Raw genomic sequence first — 25,000 nt, 5'->3', positions numbered from 1 at the left:
AGAAGAAGTTAGAATTGTGTATTCGATTTAAAGAATTTATTGCGATTTTTCTGTCTATGGTTCCCAGAGATTGCCATTCAAACACATCTTACCGTGATTGCAAGGGAAAGACTCAGACATGAGTCATTAATTTCGGTTACATGAAAAACAATAACTGTGCATTAAAATTAAAGCCTTTCGGCAAGGAACCACAAATTGTAGTGTGGTCACGACAAAAAAACGTATTTAAAGTAATAAAAAAACGAGTCAGGGTGTTTTATGTCTACTCACTGTGAATTTTACAGCGTCAAAGAACAAAACAATTGTAAATGAGGTATTATTCAGTGTTATGATCATATTCACTGAATAAACCAAAAATACTTTTCATCATGGTCTAGGTCAGATAAAGAACATTCCACTCTAGGAACAATTTTGGCTTTTTCGTGGTCAAGTGGTTTCATATACCCACAAATGTCTTCCTATTTGGTTGTTACATTGCAATTTCTTGTCAAAGAAGCGCCGGTCTCATTGTCTTACTTCACCTCACCAGCTTAGGGTGGGTTAAAGAAGAGGGGGCGGGGCGGTGGAGCACTGTAATAGATAGCAAACTAACGGCAGACAGATCGAGAATGACTCAGTATTTATCACATGAAGAGACCTTATAAAAACCAACAGCTATAACAAGACAACCGCAGTTTCACTGTATAAGGAAATCTCGAGATTAAAGATACTATATTGAAAAAGAAAATACTGGCCCTCGTTCAGTGCACGCTTCTTTGCTGCTTAATAACGCGGAAGTTTTTTAGGCTCTATGCTTTCTTGTCAAAAACCGCTATGTTACAGGAAAACCACAATATCTCAGGAGCTCTATTCCGCAATCTGAGGAGCTTAAACACATCGAGAATGAGTCAGTCTGATTCATCACATGAATAGACCATATAAAAACCAACAGCTACAATACGAAAACCGCAGTTACATTGTCAAGGCATTCCCGAGAATAAAGGTACTATAATCATTGAAAAAGAAAATACTGGCCCTCGTTCGGTGCGCACTTCCTTGCTGCTTAATTACGGGGAAGTACTCTACGCTCTATGCTCTCTTGCCAAAAAATCACTGAACTAAAGTGTTTGAGGAACTCGAAAATCTAAAATGAAATCTTCACCAAACTGACTCAATACCACAAATCAATACTCTTTGAAAATAGTCCATTTTTTCTGTACCCTAAAGAAAATAATAATGATGATAATGTTGATGATGAGTGAGGGTGTTTGTTATCGAATATTTAGTTTTATCAACTGAGTTCATAAAGTAATTTAGCCACCCTAAAGAGATGCGAGTGCTGACGTTTCGATTCGTTTTGACGAAGCATGCATGGGCTAACGCTCCAAACGTCAGCTCTCGAATTTCTTTAAGGTGGACAAATCTGTTGATAAAACCAAATATTCGTTTCCACTCCCCCACTGGCGCAGCACGACAGTTTCTTTCAAAAGTAACCACCTTATCTATTTGTTTCATATCGAGTCAGACTGAATTTGTACGGCCGCCAAAAATCAAAACACAATTAGCCGAAGTCCTCTGAAGAGGAAGACCGACTGCACTACCAACTACCGGCAGGTCCGAGCTACTTCAAGTTGGCGTTCGAAAGGAGGTCATCCTGCATTCGTTTAAAACGGACGAAAGAAACAAACACTCCACATGTGAGTGATGCAAAAAAGCCGAGCTATTTTTGTGTTATCATATTGTTGTCTCAATGCAAAGGATGATAAAGCAATAAATGCATTAACCAACATTACTTTTTTTTATCAATTTCTAGTAATGTGGAAAGAAATTTATTTCTGGGAGAATGTCTCTGGCTTTTTGATACTGGCTCAGAAAACGTAGTCATTATGAGATTTAATGACTTTGCATGACAGAATGTGGTACGTGTGTAATTAATTTTTCATGAAAATTCATGGTATCCTTATTTTGTCATCATGACACTTGGCATGACTTATATCAACAACAATTGGTTAATACGTACGTAAGTCACCAACAAGCTTCTAACTTGCACGTTATATTACGTACAGCAGGGTGGGACACAAAAAATTGCGCGGCATCTGAAGCTTATTTTTAATTTTCCACCGTTTAAGCCGGCATACTGATCTTCACTGCAGAGATATAGAGGTTAAGTTCATTAAAGGACGCTTTAATTTGTTACAGTTTTCAAAACACTGCCTCTCAGCTTGTGTTGAAGAGGCACAATATATTTAATAGTTCAGCGTTCTCTAGATTACAAGAACGGCATGGCATTCCTAACCATAGAAAAATGCATGTGTTTCGATTTTCAATATGTATCTTACCCAGTTTTCGTTATTTGAAACTCAAGGAAAATAAAACCCTGATATTTTCTGGTTTCCGTGTTTGTGCTAAATACCTTTCCAACCTGGTGAACATTCCTCAGTTCAATATATCTATTTTTTACCTTGAATAGGAATCAAACATGCGTTTCGGTAATGATAATATCCTCACTAGAAACATAGCTAGTTGAAACTTCGGCATACTATGGCTCAGGGATGGAGTAATTGAGACACTATGTACTAAAATTCCATAATTTTGCGGTTTGTTGAAACAGTCAGCCGATACCTGGTGAATACCATGTAATGTATTCGAAGAAAAAATTATACCCTCCGACTTTAAGCAGGAATAATATGCTCAACAAAATGAATACGATAAAGCTGATCTTTTGAAGAAAATAGAACAAGTTGAAGCTTTTCAAAGCCTACGGAAAAAAATGTTGAAGGAGCATTATTTTCTGCAATAGTTGCGTTCCCTTGGTAACAGGATGTCCACACAATGTTACATTGAAGCAATTATGTCAATTATCAGGAAACGTGCTCCAATTCACGCCATCCCGTATATAGCCAGCTAAATAGATGTCCTGGCTAGAAGATAGAGCTTTGAGAATTTTGCATCTTGAATAGTTATTAGTTCAGAAATAGTAAAGCAAAACTTGCAATGGTGCAATGCTTTCAAAAAACCCGTTATCCGAACGGCGTGTATGAACACGGCGAAAAATACTTTAAATAGCTTCGGAGTGAAGTGGACAAGACAGCTTCGAAGTGGACAGCTCAGGGATAGTGAAGTCAAGTGAAGTCGACAGGACAGCTTCGAAGTGAAGTGGACAGGACATTTGCTGGTTTAGATCACTCCATTCACTATTTATTTGGAGCATAATTACTTTATTTGCGTCCGATTTGAAGTCAGTGTAAGCTTTGTGATCCATAAAACTTGTGAAGGAGCAGTATGCATACCATGAAATAAGTTTAATAAGGGGCTATTTACTGTTCATCATTAAGATTCCACAAATTCCACTGATGCCAACCTCATCACTTAAAAGACGTTTGGGCCAACAAACCAAATAAAGTCAAATTAAAAAAATTATAGCAAAAAACAAGGATGTATAACATTAAAGATTATTATTATTTAACAATTTAAAATCGAATCCATCCAAGGCGTGCGTTGGCTGATCATCAGCTGACAATCAAGCCGCCAAATCTTAATGACAAACAAACCAATCACACATGTACCAATATAAACAAAAACTATAAAATAGAAACAAAATTGCAGCTAACGTTGGATTAACTTTTCACGACTACAAAGGTCCGCTGCACTGGCCAGGCGCTGACTGTTCTAACAAAATGAGAAAATTTTGTGTGACCTAAACTTAGGCAGTACTCCATTAGAATTGTAAACAGGCTCCGAAGCAGCCACTATAACCAACTTAATTTTGGCCCTTTTAAGATTTCTCCCCTGTGAAGTGTGTTTCGAGGACTGAGCAAGATCAGTTATTTCGTGTTTCTTATGCCTTAAATTAATAAAGGACAACACTTGCGGAATAACGTTAAATCTTGCATATATTTTTGGTACTCGAAAACCATTATGATTAGCTTAAGAAGACAATACCATTCTTAACATTCTTCTTTGTACGTGGTTGGACGTTCATACCCCAGGTACGCAGTGGTGAATGCTTGAAGACGATAAGAAAAGTTTGGTTGACCACAGTTGACCATAAGCTACAACTACGAGCGAGGTACGCCAACCCGACAGTTCTGTTAACCAGTTTTCCATCTAGAAACAAACAGCCATTAAGCCGTAATTTTAATATTGCATTGTTTGTTTATCAAATGATATTGTAAGCTTTTGGCCTCTCGTCAGAGGAATAGAGTATGGATTTTTATTCTTAGTCAGCTAAACGTTCTTTGAAATCAATAAACCATCTAAAGTTAGCTGGTTAAAAAATAATGTTTCCTTTAATACTTTCATGAATATTAAGAAAACTCGTCACTTTTGTAGAAGGAAAGATATGTCATCCGTGTGTTAGAAATTTACATCCGTATTTCGAAGGCTTTTTTTACCTGCCATCCAGAGGTATAAAAGCAATCCCTCAGGTCGGATCATTGGCCTTCCTGGACGTCGTCAATTGTTGTCTGCTTTGATGGTGAAGAAATGTGCATCATTTCGTCTAGACATTTAAAGTTGCAGCTTCGAGTTAGGTCGAAGGATGTGTTACTGTCTTAATGTAAAGATTCAATTGTTGGGAAATCCAGCCGAAGACCAACATTCGTTAACCCCCTGATGCATTGCGAATTTTTCGTAGATAACAGCCTTATAAGGAGTGATAACAGTTGCTTAGATGGCCGATGTGGTTATAAATATTGTATAAGATGTGCAAATTGGTACGTGCATGGTGGAAGGAACGAGTTTTAAGGGCACACGAGATGTGCATGTTATGGAAACTTGAAGACACGAGGGAGGGGGGGGGGGGTCTGGATAACGAGACATCCTGGAAACGAGGTTAACTTGGGTGTTGGCATATTGAGTGGGTGGGTAGAAACCGCTAAATCATCATTACTCAGCACTAAAATCCTCCATCGGTAATTACTTTACGTTGGAGGAGCAAGTAATTAACAAAACGCAATAATTGATTTGTGAACATTTTTTTACTTCGTCATTCTGACAATGCTTTTCATCCTGATATATTTTTTTTGTGATTCTTTTTCTTTTGAATAGATATTGTTACAGACAGTGTATACACTAACAATTGTTTTAAAATAGATGTAATACGAAACAGTATAGAGAAATATAGATATATACAACATTTCTATCGGATTTGTACTCATGTCATACGTGTCTTGTAACCACTGGAGTGAACATGGAGTGAATTAATTTACAGAAGCATAGATCCGGGCATCCGGCCCCGTACTTGTACGATAAAGCGTGGTTCGTTTGCATAGTAAATCCAGAAGGGAGGGGGCATCTCTGTTATTTTCACGTATTTGTCCTTCTAAGTAAATCAATATTTCCGGCAAATAAGTGATCTAACCGAACTGACCCGCTAAGTGGCTTTGTATTCTTTAGTGATCCGGTGGCAAAAAAAACTGTTATCTGGTTATTTTTAAATGTTTGTAGTCCTCATAAGTGGGGACTATATATTTTATTTATTTACCCGCTTGTATTGAAAGTGCCCCGTCACTACATGGTTTTAAAAGTAGATTGATTGAACATTTTTAATTCATGATGTTTATTTCTTATTGTCTTGACACGAAATTTTTATTGACCTTCGTCGCATATTTGCAGTTTTTAATATAGGCTATTCAGGTTTTCTTTTCATTCAACTTTTACTTTAGGAAATTTTTTAAATTGTTTGTATCTTTAGTTCCCAGGACCCCCATGGATACCAGGTCAGCTGAATGGGCTACTCTGGTTAAATAAACTTACCTTCCTACTACTACAATCTGAAAACAAGATTTAACCATTTAAAGTACGTTTATCTACAGGGGTAACTTACTTTGGGTCGGCGTTTAATTTAAGACTGTGAAGCCAATCTCAGACGCTTGGCCAAACTTAATAGTGGCAACAAGTTCGATACTTAACTATGACGATGCTCATTTATTTATAACCTAACCAAAGCAAACTTATTAACCTTTTGTTTTATCTCTTTTAATTCTTTTTCCTCCAAATTAATCCCACTTTTATTACACATTTGTCCGAAAAGTTTGGTCAGTGTAATTTCACTTTGCAATTTGGTGGGATCTATGCTTCATACATACAGTTCCCCTTACTTGCATAAAAGTTGAGTCACCAAACAGTGGCAAATCTTTTATATTAATTATTTGGAAACCGAATTCAATACGTTTAATAACGTAGTCGTTTCTACAATAAACGAACAAAACATTGTTGTAAGAGGAAATTTATAGCCTGTAACTTGAAAGCATTACCTACCCGAATTGTCTTAAGTTGTAGCTGAACTTATGGAGTCTCTGCAATAATTGGAATTTTAACATGGTAACATTTTTTTTTTAATTTTGCCGCACAAAAGATGTTACAACGCGTGACATCGTAAACTGATTGTGACTCCTGTTGAGACAACTCGGATTTCCTTTTTCCAAGTAGTCTAGTCACTGACTGGAAAAATACATCCATTTTTATAACTAATTGTTCTTCAAACTTTTCCTTTAGTCTCAACAAACCAGTTTTCTCAAGCCAGTTTCAGCAGTTTGTTTATAATAAGAATGCAGAGAATTAAGTGACGCACAATGATTACTCTTTGAATTTGGCCAGAAGAGATATTGTGCGTGTGTGCAAAAAGGCGACGCGAAAAACTGACCAATTGAAACGGGTCCATCGACAGCATGCAAGTATAAAAAAGCGCACACTCGCTTGAGCTTCTCGTCGACTCCTTCGATGTCACAGGTTTAGGAGGAACTCTTGAAAACATTACTGTTTGGTAATTATCAATTTTATTGCTTATTTTTGCTTTTAATTTTACATCAGTTCTACTGCCTAAAGCCGGTTAGCAAGGTGCTAGATAAGGCGCGCGGACACCATGAAATTTATTACCAAACGCTATATAGCTATAGATTACTAAAGAAGATCAATAGTAAGTATTATGAAGTAGACTATAGTATAAAGGTAAAGGAAAATATTAAGCGGAAAAGGAAAACGATTTTACAGGAGATTCTTTATTTACCTGCTATCAATAATGATGTGCGTATTTTTACGTAGCAGGGACACCCAGCTGTTAGTTCGGTGGATAGCTGTTCGAAAGGCCTTATTCGCCTCAGAAATTCGAATTTAGTTGCAAATTTAATCTAAAGCTGGTTTTCCTCGGCAAAATGTCACTTTAAAATTTCGTGGCGATGGAAAATTAAACTAATTCGATCTAATTGCGTTCTTTTCGGATGGCAAAGTGCGAAGTAGGGTCAGGAAGCATTTACGTAAAGCCAATATTGCCTCATAGATTCGGGGAATAAGATTTTGTTCCCTAAAACCTCCTGCTGAATTAATTTCAGCTAAAGTATCCAACTGTGTTAGTCTTCAAATATAGATCTGGGATTACCGGCAACAAAATTTTAGTATTTTGTTTAAATGTTCTCGCTGAGTGACTTAGGAAATTGAGTTAAATATAGTTTACAATGGTTTGATTTTTTTTTTGTTGCAATAATGGGGGATCGATCTTGATAGTTTTGGCATTTTTCTTTATTATACGGGAAGGAGTGTTTTACTAGAAAAAACACCACTCGTAAAACTCATACCAAACTACATTCGGGACCGGAGTGGCGTATAGGATTTTCCATATCCTCACTAGTGAGGATATTGATGACATCATTCACCGCTTTTTCACAGTTGTTTGTGCAAGCATTCGGTGAAAAATGGAAAAGAAAATTACACGGCCGGTGCCGGGCTTGAAGATATGAGCAATATTTTATCAGTATCTTTGTGCCCCTGTGTGTAATATTCTCTATATATTTTTACCTCGGATTGTAAGCTGGCAGTGATTTCAGTTTGCGCCGTCATCATTTTTCCGCCTCCTTTTACCCTCATTCGAAGACAACGGTCTGAGGATCAGCGAAAAGACTTTGCAGTCAAGATTAGCCATCAATTAGTAACCTGAGAAAAATAATTTTCTTAGACATCGATTGCCAATTATCAGTATCGTCGAGCTGTCCAGGGACTAACAACGTTTTCCAGACTGCCTCTTACACCAGCTTGACGAAAACTCTTTACACTGAGTATCTAGACCCAGTATCGTTAACAACTTGCTGGACCTTAAAAAAAAAATCCTGTTCACGGTTGTGTTAGCACACTGCACTGTAGTCACGCTATGTAACCTAAGACCAACCTTCCAGTTTATAACATTCTGACTGAGTACTTGCGAACCCCTAGTTGATCTATATATTAATTTCTGCGCCTTTGGAAGAAAAACAAGAAACGGTCAAGAGCGAGTGACTCGTAGTTCTTGTAAGTTTCTTTTATCATGATGTTTCTTTGGCAAGACGTTTGCGAGTCACTTAGCGTGAAATTGGTGTTTATAATTCTCTTCACTAAATTGAAAACAATCCAAAGTCCAGAATCGATGAGGTCAGCAAAACGAAAGAATTGCTGTAGGGCACGACAAAAATGTCCATATTGACGAAATTTCCTTATTAAGTGGGTTAATTTTATGGAAATTGCACTGGGTGGAACTGAGAATATTGTCCGTGCATGATAACGATCAAACGATCTGTCCGACTTTATTTTCCATGTTGCTGTGTACGTCGGTTGCCATAACATCTCCACGTGATCGCGGGATTGAACATTTCCTAAGATGAACCGGACCGATGAGTTTAACGCCAAAAAAAATCAAGAAAATGGAAGGTTATTCATTTTCTCCGTGCAAAAAGTTCTATATTCGATGCTGCTGTTCGGTTTTGGTCATTTGCACTTCAGTTTCCGGTTGTTAGCTGAGTGGCTGTGCACGTGATCATGTGATGAGATCCCTGATTTGTCATGAATAAAATGATCAAGGTTCAAGCGAAAAAAAAATAATAATAATAATAATCATACAGAGTATTTTGCATCATGAGTCAGGAATATTTTCCAGATGTTAGAAAGATTCATTGACCATATAATTTTGCACCTGACAAGAAATGCATAATTGGAGACCAATTTGGTTAGTCAGTTTTAGAGGACATTCCAGGATCGCAAAAAGGTTCTGTTTTCATTTTGTTTTGTTTAATTTGATACCTGCAATAATTTTTCAGTTATGGATCATACTTGACTGCGAAAAATAGCGTTTTAGCTATCAGTTAGAAAGGAAATATTGTTTGAACTGACCGAACACAGAAGAACAAATGAACAGGAATTCCATCTCAGTGATTCAGTATAATTCTTGTGAGACACTTAAAAACTACTGAGAGAAAGATACAAACAAAATACTTTGATAAAACAAACAAGCTAAGTATTTGAATTGTGTTCTAACATGATAACGTTGGGCATGCTTCATGGCTAGATAAAGGCTGTTCTTTTTAAGCCTTTAACCTCCAAAAGGTCTGAACTGATCACAGTCAATCGATTTCATTTTTCGAATACAGGAAACACGCCTTTGCTACCTCCTGATATAAACTGATCAACAAAAGTAATGATCATGCCTTGTCAATCTTGATGACAACGCTACTACTCTAGGAACACATCTGCACACTCTAAAGTTAAAATAACCTACAGCGTCATAAAAAAGTAGCACAGAAAGCCAGCACTGTTCCATAGCTTAAATTTAGTTCCTCTTCATATGAGCTCGGTCAACCAAGCTCGCCCCACTTTCCGAGATCTTGTGTTATCACCAGTTTCCTTGTAAAAATTTTGATGTGCTCTTCTCCTATGTGAGCACTTCAGCCCGGTTACCGGGACGACTCAAAAATGGTCTACAAAAGCCATGATATCGACGCTGATAAATAAATCACGAACTGGGAATGCAAATGGAGAACTTTGTGAGGACGATTTATATTTGTTTGGCCGGTGGTTGCTTCACAGTTGCTGGATAATTAAGACAAACGTTCATGCATGAGAAGGAAAAATCGATAGAATCGCGCCTTTTTCATCTTGATAACAGCGCATCAATTATGCAAAGACTAAAGTTCGTCCCCCAGCCCGGTTACCGGGCCAGCAATGAAGAGGCTCTTTATTGTGATTTTAACCCGAAGGTTAACACCATCTTCAACGACCCTCGTTTTGGATTGAGCAAATCGGTATTAAAACAAACATTACCAATCACCCTTTTAATTGTGACTTTACGTGCTGACTGGCTCGACTTTAGCGCGTCTTAGGGCTCTTTCCATTTGTCAGTCCAGTCGTGTTTTGAACTTTCCGTACATTTTCCTGTATTTTTTTCCCGCGAACTATATTTAGTAGCAGTTCACGGCTGGTTCGCTATAGAGACAAATGTATGGAAAGTTAAAAACACGACTGGACGCTTTCTGGCACAGCTACATCCCTTCATTTTTTTTTTCTTAAAATCCTTTGCATAGTGCTAAAAGTTTCCAATTCATGAATTTTTCAGAAGCGGTGTTTTATGAAAATTATTTGACATCGGATTTCCATACAAACACTGTTATTTCAGACGTGTTTGCCTCTCGTCAAAATGGCGTCGGAAACCGTGATAAGGCCTATTGAGTTCTGCACAGCAGTAGAACGAAATTTGAAATCCAAGTCGAGCTCATACCTCGTAGCACGAGTCAGCAGACTTTATAGCACAACGTTTGAACCTTAAGTTTACAGTAATGGGAAATGATGGAAAACGAATAAAATTGCATGTGTGAGTTCTCACTAGAAATAATATTGTGTGCCTCATTTCCCGAACGTCATGACGATACTATATATACTGATTTTCGCTCAACCTACCTTCTATGACAATTAACAGGAAAAAACTAAAATTTTACCAAAACGGGTTCTGTGTTTTTCACTTGACTAGATTTCCTTGTTAGCGATTTTTTCCCTCTACAGAAGAGTCTTTATTTTTACGTTAATTAATGGCCTGATTAGTTTTATCCATAGCGAATTTTACCCAGGGCTAGCTGCGGTTTTTGAAATTCGTTCAGTTCAGCACGGCTACAATCGGAATTGCGTGGGAGACACTGCAATCAATCTCTTTCACTGAAATGACAATGACTCTAGTGTGCGTAAAGTTCGCTTCTCAGCCCCGGCAATTACACACTTTCCCGGTTGAAAATTTCAGCTCTTGCAGATAGTTCAAAGCAGCAGGCTCTTTCCAATGGGGTTGAAACATTCTCCGTCCAAATGCAAACTCGTTTTTGATTTGTCAGTCACGAAACCGGTCTTAGATTTTAGCCCCTCACCTCCCCTTAAATTGCTGAAACTGATTTCGTCTCCGGATGAGCCTCCACCCCCGCCAACTAACGGGGGCTGAACCTACGTCAGTTGCCAAGGATCTCTTGTGGAAGGCTGAAGATGGCTTTTGTTTACTGATTTATTTCATGTTCGAGGCTTCAATATTCTCGAAACTTTCTTAGTTACTTTTTCGGTGACAAAACAGTCTAACTATTACTGCAATAAAGTTGACCTCGCCCCCTTTGCCGCGAATTCCGAAACCTTCAAAGCAGATACTGATTTCCAAGTTCGCTTTAAACGAAGCTATAGGCTGTTTCAAACTGTTGCACATGTTTTTTTTTTTAAATAAAGAAACTAAACTTTTAATTCTAAATATTTGTAGAACTTTAATTCTTTTTACTAGATCTTAGCCTTGGTAAACATAGCAATGCTCTTCAAATTTTGGCTTCACAACTATGAATAGCCCGGGCCTGAAGTGATTGAAAGCAATACGTCACGAAAACCATAAGGAATATGTGATCATTAATGTGAACATATTAATAGCAAGTTGTACAAATTGTAAAGTTTTTTTTTTCTATAATTCATGTAGTTCCTGCAGTTCCTGTATTTCCCCTACTTCCAGTAATTTTCATAGTTCTTGTAGTTTATATATTTCATGCAGTTTCTGTAGTTAACTCAAAGCTGTTACTGAAGTTTTAAGATTTTCATGTAGTTCTCCTGTAGTTCATGTAGTTGATATAGTTCTTGTAGTTCAAATAGTTCGTGTACTCTGTGCCGAATAAGTTCACGTTAGTACTTCCCATAGATTTTAGCATCCGTGTGGTTCTTATAAGCAGCTCTTGTCTTAGCTCCTGTAGATTCTGTAGTTCCAGTAGCTCATGTAGCTCGTATAGTTCTTTTATTCCCTTTAATTAGTGTAGGCAGTACATCATCTCACTGCAAGGCTATAGTTACATTGCTACTAATTAATACCTTCACATCAGGAATTCTATCACTTCGTGACCCGGTTATCATGAATGTATTACTAGAAATGTGGTAAAGAATCGTGAGTGATTTTCATTTGAATCTTTCCTTTTTAACTGTTATGTTGCGTGAAATTAAATGGTGAACTATCTTAACTTTGGTTGCGTCGCTTTAGGCACTAAACGAACCGCGTCAGCTTCACCGACAAATCTCAATCAAGTTATGCGTGTCAAGACGTTTCGTGTGCTCCCATTCAAGTTATGTAATATGCAAATAAATCAAAACCGGCCCCTTTTGTTATGACGTCCTCTTTGTCTTAAGATAATTCGCAACAAAATAAGTACTTTACGGAAAGTTATTTGACTTGCGTAAAACCTGTCATGGGTCACGAGTTTCGTGTATCAGTTTTAAGTTGAAAATACACTAATCTACAGTTCGTGCCGGATGAAAACAAGCGACGGGTACTTTTCAAAAGCATCTGTTTTTCTATTCTTTGAGGCGGACAGAAATACGTTCATAACGTAATGTGAGGGTAAACAACTTCTCTGTCCAAAAAATGTAGCCAATATGTGTTGATTTATAGGCCCATTTGCCAGTGATTCAAAATAATTTTCGTTTAAAGAAGAACATTTAAGCCTCATTTTTGCCATATTCTATATATTCTATCTGTCGTGACCATTAACAAAATTCCATCGCTCGCACGACGCAAATTAATAGCTCGTTTCGAATAATTTTGGCCAATAACAGATGTCCTAGTCTGCTCAGTCGTGTTGGATCCTTTGTTTAGTAATTCATGCAGGCGGTGACCGTGCTTACGAAACAGGAAGCGGTTATAGTTATAATTGCCTCAATTCCGTGACGTAGGTTGCACCCACACGCATCGCAAATCAGGATAAGAGACCTTCATCGGCGAGCTGAAGCCATTTGTGACTAACTCATCGACATGGACCAAAGGACAGTCTTGTCAGCCTCTGTTACGGGAACGTTATCCTCACAGGATGGGAGAGAGCCCGAGGTAAGAACACTACAGAAAACAGTGACGTATTGATTCTGTTCCAAAGGGCAGTTCGTTCGTGATTACACTTCATATCGATTGTTTAATGGTATAAGGCCAACAAAAAGATCCCTAATACAAATAAACATCGCTTGTTGCTTACAGCAAAACTGAATACAGCAAAAATTGAAAAGTTTCTGCTTTTGGTAGTTCGTGCCATTGCCAGTTTTGCCTCAGGGTTGGTGTTATCACGCTTGCCTAGAATAGTTGAAGTTGTTGTGTTCCCTTACTGGCTAATGTTTCATTTGAATAAAGTGCAATATACTGTCGGTCTCAAAATATCAAACCTTACAACCATGCTCAACATCAAACTAAATGTCTGACTCTGTAAACATAAACCACCTCGGTGAAGTGTGTCTATTCAAGTGAAGCCGTCATTTTCATAAATGTAATAAATTTTCATAAGCTTCCATCACGTCTGTATTTTTCGGCGTTAAGCCGGGATGAAGGCCGCCAGAGAACACTTTTTCCCCTTAGTTTCAACTCCCCAGTTCCAGTAAGGTTGTTAAGTCACTCCATATTTCTTGTAATGTAACTGTTTTACTCTCAATCTATGTCAATTGGCAGATAGCTAATGTATTCTATCAATCAGCGTGACTTTCAGTGTCCTTCATTTTTGGTTTCTTTCAACTATCTAGGCATACAAAATCACAGTTGTCTACTCGGACGGAAGCAAAACGGTGCTTCGAAAAACCTACGAAGAATTTGTTGACTTGCAGGTGAGTTTATGATAGCATATTTCTGTTTTTATTTACAGTTTGTATATATCTAATTTTCTTAAGTGCCACAGAAAACAATGATAAAAAGCTATATTGAATCACCTCGTGACACGGTTGCAAACAAATTTGCTTACCCCATAAAATATAAAAGCCTATTTTAGTAATTATTTTGGCGCCTCTTTCCAAATGATGACGGAGGTACTTGTTCAGGGAAGTAGAGAATTAAGCCAACGGTATATTTCCGCAAGCGCTGAGCATACGAGGCAAACGGAGCTCGTTTGTTATGTAAATTGCAGAGATGAATGTGCAGCGAAGTAGGTCATTCAACTATCCAGCCAACCATGTCTTTTTCGCTCGCCCGGCATTTATTATGGAGTCAACAAACGTGGATGGTATCAGCCATAAATCTTAACAATCAAGCCAATTTTCACTAATATTTCTTCTTCACATCAAAACTGATGCCTTCGTTTCGAACAACTCCAAACACTTAATACGGTTAAGCTCACTTAACTTTACTTTTGTATATATTTAATAGTAGAGTGAGTGTAGTGGTGAACGCTTTCACCTTCTTCCAGTGACACCCATGCAGGCTTGTCCCGGAATTGATCACCGACATTAGTGTTGTGGAAATTCTTTTCCTTCCATTCAGTCGAGCAATCGTTCTTCGACTATATACAAGTCTTTTCCGTCCAGTAAGTCAAGCAATCGTTCTTCGACTCTCCACGTCCTTCCATAGAAAAACAGGATTTCAAAATTTCCGTTCCATCGAGAATAGTGAGTGAAGAGTCGCTCAAAAGACAGACGAAAAAAGTTCGATTTATTTTAAGTTATTTATTATCATTATGATTTCAGGGAAAGGTTTATGACTTACTCAAGCAAAAGGCGGGTTACTCGAGAAAAACTTCAAGGACTCTAGTGTCCAGTTTACCAGGTTTGTCACGTGACCCGTTTATGGAGAAAAACTATGTTTTAAGTGTCTCCTAATACAGGAGTATTTTTGCACAGTTTTATATAACCACGCAAAAAAAAAACTGATCTTAGCAAGGGCTATTGGAATCCAAAAAGAAAATTGGGGTAATCACGCATTTTTCAGAGATAAGTTAGCAACAATAATTTTAAAAAGAATTAAAATACAAGACAATGTATGGAATTTTTTCCCAAATTAAAGCTTAATTACGTCGGAAAAATGCGTGGTTATCCCTAATTTCCTTTTCGGGTTTCAATAACCCTCACAAAGACCTGCTTTTTGTAGTTATATACGCGGAAAAATATATTTGTTTTAGCAGGTGCTCCCGTTAAGAAACCCGAGTTACCCAGACCGTGCCAATTGCAAGATGCGCAGAACATTTGTTCAATAGCAAAAGGAAGCATCGTCCTTACGCAACTATTGTTGAATGTTTTATCCATTAAATTTGAAAACAAAACATCGTGATGTATCAGCATTCATGAAATGCGTTGGAGAAAGTGTGTTTGCAAAGCTGACGTGTCGTTGTATCAGTATAGCGTTCCACTTCAACGCAACAAAATAAAGGATTAGTGACTAGCTGCGGTGATATTGCTTTTCACGTATTGCTTATTCAAAAGTGTATAGTCCCCCTCATAGCTAATGAACTTGTTTTCTTTGTTTATTTATTTTATCTATATATTTTATTGCAGAGCTTAATTCACCACTTTCCCGAATTTTTTTCAAAGACAGTGATTTGAAAAAGATGAGTAGAATGGATGAATTTATAAAGGTAATAAACACGTGGATGTTAACGGGTGGTCCTTCACATGTCACGTGATTTCTTCGTGTCTGTGACATTGCATTCTTTTGAAACTATCAGTATATTGGAGAAGAAAGAACACTTTTTTTTCTGAGACCTCTGCAAATGCAATGAGTATTACTTCAATGTATCTGATAATGTCTTGGAAATATTATTATCCCCATGACCAATTTGGGAATATGACTGATCGAAGCAGGATCATATTGAAAGAGGCGTATCTAGATTTAAAAAATCCTGATTGTTTGGAAACTTGGCTGAACAGTCTGCATACAAAAACGCTGCCAGATCAACTGACTTGGTTCCTAATTTTGTCCACAGGAAATGCTAACCCTCCCAGCTGTGGTCACAGAATCTGAAAGTGTCTTGAATTTTTTTGGTGCCTTTATGGAGCAAAGAGGAGCCAGTGAACGGTACGGCCCCTAAGTCTTTTCACGTATGAATTCATTGAAATCATGAAGATTTGCAAATGACTCTTATGCTTTTAACAGGTCTGAAGAGGAAGAGGAACTGAAAAATATTAACAAAGTGGCGGAAATGTTAAGTGGTATGTGAAACTGTACACTTCTGAAGATTTTACATTAAAGTATGGTGATAGCTGCTTTTTAAACGAGAATGAGTAGTACTTGGTAAATGCATTTATTGTTTTGTTTTTTGCATGGATGCTTCTGATTTGAGAAGTTCTGTTTTCCCTTAGGTAGAACTTTCATCCTCTTAGTCGTTAACCACACAGAACGCGGAGACAATCATTAATGGCCAAATGGAAATTTGTATGCCACCAACTGAGATAAAATATACTTCAAACATTATATAAAAACAGGTCTTTTAAAATAACGAGGGGTTTAATTCTCATCAGAAATTGTCTTTATTTTCAATGTTAAGGGCGGGATCCACTTAGAAGTCTACCTACGCATAGCCCGGCGGCAAATCGTAAGGTTTTGGGGTATAGGCCGAATTCCTCTTGGATACCAGAAGACCTGAACGAAGAACAAATTTATAAGAAGCTAAATGAAAGACGTCCAAGTAAAGAAATGCCTCAGATACCTGGAAAAAACAAAACAGCCTCGACGGACGAAGAGGTTATGGCAAAAATGCAGGGCTCGCCAAGGCCAGGTTTGAGAAAAAGGCCATTTAGCGTTGCTGTTGGTGTTGCCGACATGTTCAAGGAAAACAAAGAGCTCGTGAGAAAAATTTCCGAGACTAGACGCTCCAAAAGTCCTGTTATTCCCCCTGGTACTTCTCCCGAGTTGAACAAGCAACGGTCCAGGGGTGCTGGAGACGCTTCACCGCCGCCTGAGAATCCTGGCGATGTTGAATCCTTCGACTCTGAAAGGAAGGAGTCACGTGTCAGAAAGATATCATCCCACTCTGGCAGAAGAAGCCCTAACACGAAAATGTATGTAGCTGTTGCGTCATTTGTTGCAGAGGAAAGTGGCGAGGTATCTCTTGAAGACCGTGAGGAAGTCGAGGTGCTGCAGAAGGAAGCCAGCGGATGGTGGTATGTCAAAAATGATTTCAGAGAGGGATGGGTACCAAGTGCCTATCTAGAACCAGCTCAGCCAGCAAGGTCCACATCACCCGAGACCTTGAATCAGCCCCAGAATATTGACAGCCAGGATCAATCCAGCCAAATGGAGAATAAATATAATGTCCTCAATAAAGAGGCAGGTGAAAGAGAAGTAGAGAAAAGAACCTACGTGCAGGAAAGGCAGAAGGTAGGCATCTCAACACCAAGTTTATTTGTGGGTTTATTTAGGTGAATTACTCCGTATAGAGCACCCGAGTCATAAGCACTGACAGGAAAGGGAAATACGAACAAGATGTTAAGACTTCGTCAATTAATGTTAAGAGCAGATCGGAGCAACAAAACTGATGACTTATTCTGTACTTTCCTTTTACGTCGGTTGCGGTTTGCGGTTCAGTTTCAAAGAAGTTATTTCTGTTTTTTTCCCGTCAATGGGTTTTAATTTTAGAAATTTATTTTTATTTACATATTCAAAACGAAGATAGTGCGTGCAATCTGTCATTCCGCGTGGTCTTATTCAATTTTGTTTAAACCTTAATTGCAAAGCTTGTACAAACAAAGTGCATCCAAAAAGCTTGCGTGACTCAATGGATAAAAGATAACAATAATTAAGATTGTGTGTATTCACGAAACGATGCAATAATGATAATTCGTCTTTGTCAAGTGCACGGGGGGTTGATGCTTATTCATTGACCGTTTGAAAGAAACTGAGCTATATTGCACCCGAGTATTAGATCTTGTATGGAAAAGTAAAATAATAAACGAAAAACAAATTAGTGAATTAGCCAAATTTTTTGTTGGAAAATGAATGTTTTAGGAAATGATTCTTCACTGAATAGTTAATCGTTCTAAATCTTACAAAAAATGGAAATGTTTCCTCACAGCGAAAAGAAAACACCCTAAAATGGTACAAAAACGTGTGCACACACGTGTCATTAAAAGATCAATGTTTTCCAACGTTTGGCAAAACCTAAGAAAAAGTGGAACGTTTCCATTAAGTCTTGGGAGTTACTGACACTCCAATTAACTTTTAACCTTGTTTCGGAGGCCGCCGGTGAACGCAGAAACAATTTGAATGAGGAAAATCAATAACTGAGCCTATAATTTTCAAAATGAATAGATGTTAAATAACGTATTATAAAGGGACTTTACTTTTAGACCAATGATGTCTTTTATAAAAAAAACCATGTTTTACAGACCGCTTCCATGTTTTTCAAACGTAATTCCGTTGGTGTAAAACAAAAAAATAACATATCTGACTGAAAAAAAATGCTGACCTGAAGCGGATGCTTTTGTGGGTAGCCGTGGTTTCCATGGCTACAAAACAATAAACAAACTCACCGATAGGTAAACACCCGGCATCAGTGTCATTACGGAAACCATGACGTACGTACTTCCCTTGTTGATAAAGTGGTGTGTCGTAAATCCATAATTACAATACGGTAGGCAACAATATAAGTAAGACAAACTCCTCTTTTGTCTAACACAGTCTTTGGCTCGAAGCAGTGGACGAGGATCCCCGAAGTTACCAGCTGAGATGAATCGAAAAGTAAAGTTCCTAACGGTCGAAGGAATTCAGAAACGAAAAAACCCGGACAAGAATTATGTAAGTGTACCAGCGATTTTTTTCTTTTGAGAAATAGACCGTTTTTAGTAGGATTCGCTTAAAACGCCGCTTAGACTTTTTGTTTCAAGCTCCTCAAGGATTTGATAATCATCCGCGCACGTGATCTCGATCTTCTCAATTAAGAAACTATTTGAAACACCCGCGACGTTTTTGTTTATATGAATTGTTCTCTAAACAAAAAACTTGGACTGATATCAAAACACAGTTATCACCAGTTTTATAAAGTCAAAGTATTGAGAAATTTTTATCCTTTGCGGTGCATGTGATTATGCGGTTTTCTTGTGTGCGCTACGTACGTCTTAAACAACACGGAAAATAAAAATTCAGGAAAATCCCAAGATATATTTCCTAAAATTGAAAACAAACAGCACCTAATGAAAGAACTGCTCAGCAACTTTCATTTGAATGGTCACACTTAAGGATTTCAAACACAGGCTCAAAGCTTCGAGTGACATTGTACAGCATATTAAATGGGACCACAGGAAGTATGGTACTGCGGCAGTAGCTTTCACTGCTTTGAATAGTCACGCTCTACGATTTCATCCACAGATTCAAAACGTTAGAACAACTTTGTACAGTTTGTAAAAGAAATAGATTATGTCCCACTTGGAAATTTCTAAACAAAAGTGTTTGTTTATAATGCTTTGTTCTAAGGCGAGAAAAAAGTGTTAATTTGTTAATACAACATATCTTTTATTTGTATGCCAGGTTTACATTCTCAAAGTGGTATGGTGTGATGGAACTATCAACATCATCTACAGGCAGTGTAGTGACTTCTTTTTCCTTCAGGTAAGAATTAGAAAAAAATGCTAAATGCACGGCTAACTTTCGCCCAGAAATATTCCACCCTTGTCATTGTTGCGGCGACGTTTTGTTTTGACACTGGGCCATCAAAGATATTGCCCGACGTGACTGTTGGTAAAGGCAATTACAATACATTCTCGTGTGCGGTCCAATATTCAATATTGCCATGTCATCTTTGTTGTCAATATTACAGTAATACCCGTGTAAATTGTTAAGATCTTAATAGCGCCCACGTGTGGTCTAATCAGTGTCAAAGACTAAGGAATTTTTCACAAAGGACTTGGCCAGTTAAACGATTTCAAAACTTTAGTGAGATAGCATTCAAACTATACTGATCTGAGTGCATTGTTTGGTTGCCTGTTTGTTTATTTATTTCTTTCAACGAGTAATCTTCTGTTTGCAGTTTTAAGAAACAAAAAGGAAATATTTGATTTATTTCAATCACCTAAGTGTAAAGGTGTAAAAGTGAATGAGGTAGCAACGAACAACAAAAAATTTCAGCGTACAAAGTGACAGATGACTAGCGGAGAGCACGGCAAAGTGAAAAAATTATTAAACTTTTTTCTTTTTTTTTCCTTCAGGAAAACCTGAGAAAGGAATTTCCAACAGCTATTGGAAAAGAAATTCCTGTATTAAAAGGTGAGATGGTAGTTCGAAGCAACAAAAACGTGAAGTAAAAGGAAAATTGAAAAATGACTTACAAGAAAAGATCACGCTTGTCAAACTTAATTAATTGTTTGTTTTAATAAAATATGTCCTTAGAGGTTTTCAATGAAACTTCTAAGCTTGAAAGTAATTATCACTCTTAATTTATTCATTAATAAGAAATATTTTCTGCTTTGATTTCAGGAAAGAAATTTACCGAAAACTGCCGCTTTTGCTTCAAAGATGGAACATGCAAACGAAGACAGTTCATGAATCAGTTTTGTCATGTAAGTCAAATGTTTTGTTTTCGCGTTGAAATTTAGACAAACCACAAGCAAAATAAATTACACGCTTCTCATTAATTTAACTAATTTTCCAATAACATAGTTTTAGTCCTACACCACTTGACAAAGATTCCGTGAGGGAATCGAAAGCTTGTACTTCAACATAAATTTTCGATCCTGAAAAAGAAACCTTTTTGTTTGATATCATATGACAGGATTAAGGAACATTTTTTCTCTAACATAGTTTTAGATGTCGAATAGTTATTTTATTAGTCCTAATTTTTTATTCTGTTTTCTTCAGGAACTGATCAACTCCCCTGAGAATATTTCAAAATGTCAAGCTGTGATGACCTTTTGTAAGCCTCGTTCCAGTGACGTTCTTCCTCACGGACAGTACGTATTTGTTATTTATGTGCTATAGCACTGAAATTGCATTCTTTTTGAAGATACACACCTCATTTTATCCTTTATTTAAATCGATCCTACTATCTTTAATATTTGGACTAAATTAGACATGTTTTTTTGCAACCGAAACTGTGTGCTTCTTTGAAAGTTTATATGAAACGCTTAGCCGTTGAAACAACAATACAAATCGAACTGCAACAGGACAGAAAATGTGAAATTGCAGCAATACACTGTTATTTACCTTCTCTTATCCTTTTTGGAATCATTTTCAGGAGTGACAAGGCCGATGACAAGACTAAAGAAAGTAAGTTATTTTAACACGTTTCACTAGGTCTCTATCTCAGTCTATTGTCGAGTCTACCGTTTTTTCCTTTAAACGTTAAATGGGAGTTAACTCTGAGCTTTTGTATTCCAGATGACGAGGAGGACAATGTTCAAATCTCGGGACCAGTCGTATTTGAACAGTACATTGTGGTTGCTGACTACAAAAAGAAAAATAAGAACGACATCTCACTGACAGCTGGGGACATTGTTGATGTCATTGAAAGAAATGACTATGGTGAGAGGACACTCAACCATCTTGGCCGCTTGTGTGGCATCAGGCCGAAACTATCCTATGCCATCTACCCCAGTCCTTTTACCCTCTCCCCAGCTTCGTCCAATGTAAGGCCAAATTGAACCCATCTCTCTTAGCTCAGCTGCTACAGTTCTTCGCCAAATTATTGTTGGTTATAGAGAGAACAATCCACACATCATGATCAATGAACTTGTTCCTCTGCATTCGGTGCTTCTCGCAGACTATTTCAGAAAAAAAGGTGTCGTCAACTTGATGCCATAACATAAGATCAGTTCCTTTTGCAAAAAAAAATTGATTTTTTTTAATGCAAAATGATAATGAGAGAAAGTCTCAAAATTAGTAAATCAAACTTCCTTCGTCAACCAGTAGCCAACCATTAGATATTCACTTATTCTCCAAGCTAAAGATAAATCCAAAACCTGATGGTTAAAACTGGTTTATTTTTTCAAGGTTGGTGGTTAGTTGACCATGACGGAGAGCTAGGCTGGGCTCCTGCCTCGCATCTAGAACCTGTAGATGACGGATCAGAGGTCACCACCTCAAAAACATTTGCACCTGGCCAAGGTAAGCTTGCACATGTTTTCATCGACGTCTTAAGTGCAATCATGAAACCATTATTGAGGGGGAAAAGAAGCAGCAATCTCAGTTGGGAAGCGTGGTAAAATGCCCTGTTACAACTTTCTATGGCAAGTAAACCTAGCAGAATAAGAACCAACTGTCTCGTGTCACGTCGAAGTCGATTGCATCCATCGCACTGGACCAAAGCAAGGTAGAATTGTTACTGATTTGTTTCATCAAACTGACTTATATCGTTTCCGTGGTTTGCAGAGGAGGTGTACCAGTCCGTGTACAGCTATCAAGCTCAAGCTCAAGACGAATTGTCTTTTGATGCTGGAGTCATGCTGAAGGTTGTCGAAAAGACCTTGGATGGATGGTGGCTCGTCAGGTACAAGATTTAAATACATTTTTTTTTTTGTTTTAATTGTGATGGGAAAAGAAAGATATTGATGCAATCACATCATTAAAAACTTGTAATCGATAAAACAAAGAGCAAAAAACTACAATCGGTGCATGTTTTAAAGCAGAGCTAATAAGAAATCGATAGTTTAAAGTGCAGTTTAAACCAGTGCAAATAAGAGAATTGAGTCAAGCCCCGCATATGCAGTATAACAGTATAATTCCAGTCTTTCCAAAGACAGTCGTATTCAACAAAAGAATATATATTCATACCACGTTAACGTTACCTTATTAGATATCAAGGCGATGAAGGTTGGGCACCGGCCATGTTCCTGAAGAAAGTAGCCGACTGCGATGATTCCTCAGTTTCTACAAGTGGAAGAATAGACGAGCTGGACATCGTTGCTTTCAGTGGAGGTGGGTCAGTTCTGTTAATGATGCGTTTATGCAACGGAACTGATGACTTTTGGCTAGTTAATATGGGAAAAACTTTTCTTTTACCTTACGACAGAGTGACTGCGGTTAGGATCTTGCTCGGAATGATTCCCTCGCGTCAATGTGAAGGCATGAGCGCCTAGTTTTACTTGGTCCTTACATCGGATAATGATGGTTAAAGTTGATATATAAACTTTTGTCGGCTAAGGAAACAATATTTGTTCTGAACACCTTTGGCGATGCAGCTGTCTATTCACCGTATATGTACAAAAACAAAAAATAAACAGTGAGACCAGCCTGAAGTGCTAGTGCATTATGGGTAGTGAGGGCTGAATAATCCTCCACAAACGTTTAAGGCGCCATCTTGGATTAGGAAACAGACGATGTTTTCGTTGAGTTAAAAATAAGCGTTTTTAGCAAACTAAGAAACATTATGTTTAAATTTTAGCTTAAATAACTTCGAAAGGTGTGAAAATTTTATCTAAACGAGTTAAAAAACATGCTTTGATTCCAGCTGTTATTTCTTACTGTATTTATTACAATCGTAAACGATTGTTTTTAATTTATTTAAATTTAATAGCAGATTCTGAAGATGACGATGGCAAAGGACTCACACGAACACCTCCTACAAGACGAAGCAAGGTAAGGCCTTCGAGAATTACCAATACTTCTAAATTTGTATTAGAGAAAACTTTCGAAGTGGCTTTCACTGAGTTGCGTCACACGACGAGACAAAAGCCTGCATCGACTTAAATGTTCGATTCGCTTTACTCAAGCTTTCCTCATGAAACTTGATAGACTAAGCCTCTGCGTTATGCATCAGTCAATTCCAACAGTGCCCATTCCCCCCTTTCAGGCCGACCCCCGGGAATTAGGATTTTTTAAAAATAAACTGGCAAATGCCCCACCGCCGGGACAAAATAGTTGTTCAAATGCCCCGGGGTGGTGGCTCAAACATGTCAGAAATGGTTTATTTTCTTCGTTTCTCGTCTTACTTTCAGTAAAATCTAAGCTAATTCAGGCCAAATTAAGTCCTAGCTGGGTCTTGTTTCCCGTAGTTAGTGCAAAAATAGGCCATTCTACAGCTCTAGCGTCCCATTTTATGTCCTATCTATCTATTTGAGATGAATTTGTCATTAAGGAAGCGACAATGCCGTAGGGTTAAAAAAGTGAGATGGTCAAATGCCCTGGGGTAATTGGGTGGAAGGCTAATGCCCGACCCCTGGGATTGACAGTGCGGGAAAGTGCCCCACTATTGCCCGGGGAGGATGGGCACAGCTGGAATTGACTGATGCATTACTGTTGCTTACAAAGAGAGCTTCAGTTATCTTAACTTGAGTTTTGATCAATCTGGTATAGAAACATCATACGTACGTTAAAAAATTGTCTCTGCTCCTAACATGATTTTCAATCGTTAATGTTCACTTGGTCGGAATGGATTTGCCGATTAATATTGCAAAAAGAAAAAAAAAAGCCATATTTCCAACGAAATTGATAATACCTAAAAACTGAAAACGACCTATTGTGTCATAAAAGATATTAATCGAAGCTTACATACTGTTTGTTTGTCCTGTCTACCTTTAGGTTCAAAAATCAGTCAGAAGAAAGCCGAAACGAAATTCCACGTCACAATTCAATGAAGCACCAACACCTGAGGAAGCAGACCCTAATTCAGGAAAGAAAACTAACCGATCAATTTCAGTACCCGCGAGGTCAATGACACCTCCTTTAATTAAACAAGGGTCACCGCGTCCTAAACTTAAATCATCCGCGTTAAACCAAGGAGATTCGGGTCACCAAGCGATAAACCGTGAACAGTCCATTTCCAGTGGATATGGAAGCTCTCTGAACGGCAGTCTTTCTTCTCTATCTTCCGATGTTTTCATCCCCGAGGAAAGCACCTTCCCCCTCAAAAAGTGTGCAACACTACCACGGTTTGATAATGTTGCAGAGGAAAACGCCATTCCCCGGTCACGTTCTGTAACCTCAATGCAGCAGTACAAAGAAGAACTGGAGTCAGCTGTGAATGGCAGGCCGTCGACAGGAACGAAACTGGCTTCGGGAAAAACTAGTCCCATTCCAGCCCCAAGAAAGATTTCAGCTCACAGAAGAAGTCCACTG

General features: G+C 38.0%; 1 protein-coding gene across 2 annotated transcripts in view; it reads left to right on the top strand.

The window, feature by feature from the left end:
- The first annotated feature begins 12,918 nt into the window (after positions 1–12,918).
- Positions 12,919–25,000, top strand: part of LOC146464862 (uncharacterized) — a 13,714-nt gene continuing 1,632 nt past the window's right edge. The window contains exons 1-19 of one of the 2 annotated variants that reach the window (XM_085129619.1): positions 12,919–13,099; positions 13,777–13,857; positions 14,710–14,788; positions 15,514–15,593; positions 15,942–16,033; positions 16,112–16,167; positions 16,503–17,335; positions 18,635–18,751; positions 19,481–19,561; positions 20,158–20,215; positions 20,426–20,508; positions 20,807–20,898; positions 21,183–21,214; positions 21,326–21,469; positions 21,938–22,051; positions 22,316–22,433; positions 22,740–22,861; positions 23,460–23,521; positions 24,464–25,000. The exon at positions 24,464–25,000 is cut by the window's right edge and continues 1,632 nt beyond it. In XM_085129619.1, the coding sequence (XP_084985745.1) occupies positions 13,028–13,099; positions 13,777–13,857; positions 14,710–14,788; positions 15,514–15,593; positions 15,942–16,033; positions 16,112–16,167; positions 16,503–17,335; positions 18,635–18,751; positions 19,481–19,561; positions 20,158–20,215; positions 20,426–20,508; positions 20,807–20,898; positions 21,183–21,214; positions 21,326–21,469; positions 21,938–22,051; positions 22,316–22,433; positions 22,740–22,861; positions 23,460–23,521; positions 24,464–25,000 (2,853 nt within the window). In that variant the 5' untranslated portion in view covers positions 12,919–13,027. The remainder of the gene's footprint in view (positions 13,100–13,776; positions 13,858–14,709; positions 14,789–15,513; positions 15,594–15,941; positions 16,034–16,111; positions 16,168–16,502; positions 17,336–18,634; positions 18,752–19,480; positions 19,562–20,157; positions 20,216–20,425; positions 20,509–20,806; positions 20,899–21,182; positions 21,215–21,325; positions 21,470–21,937; positions 22,052–22,315; positions 22,434–22,739; positions 22,862–23,459; positions 23,522–24,463) is intronic. The other variant, XM_085129620.1, reaches the window with a different exon arrangement.

Source organism: Pavona decussata, unplaced genomic scaffold (assembly GCF_977016875.1).
Source record: "Pavona decussata unplaced genomic scaffold, jaPavDecu1.1 SCAFFOLD_161, whole genome shotgun sequence".
NCBI classification, from domain to species: Eukaryota; Metazoa; Cnidaria; class Anthozoa; order Scleractinia; family Agariciidae; genus Pavona; species Pavona decussata.
The sequence above is the reverse complement of the archived record's forward strand: the minus strand, read 5'-3'. Positions and strand labels throughout refer to the sequence as shown.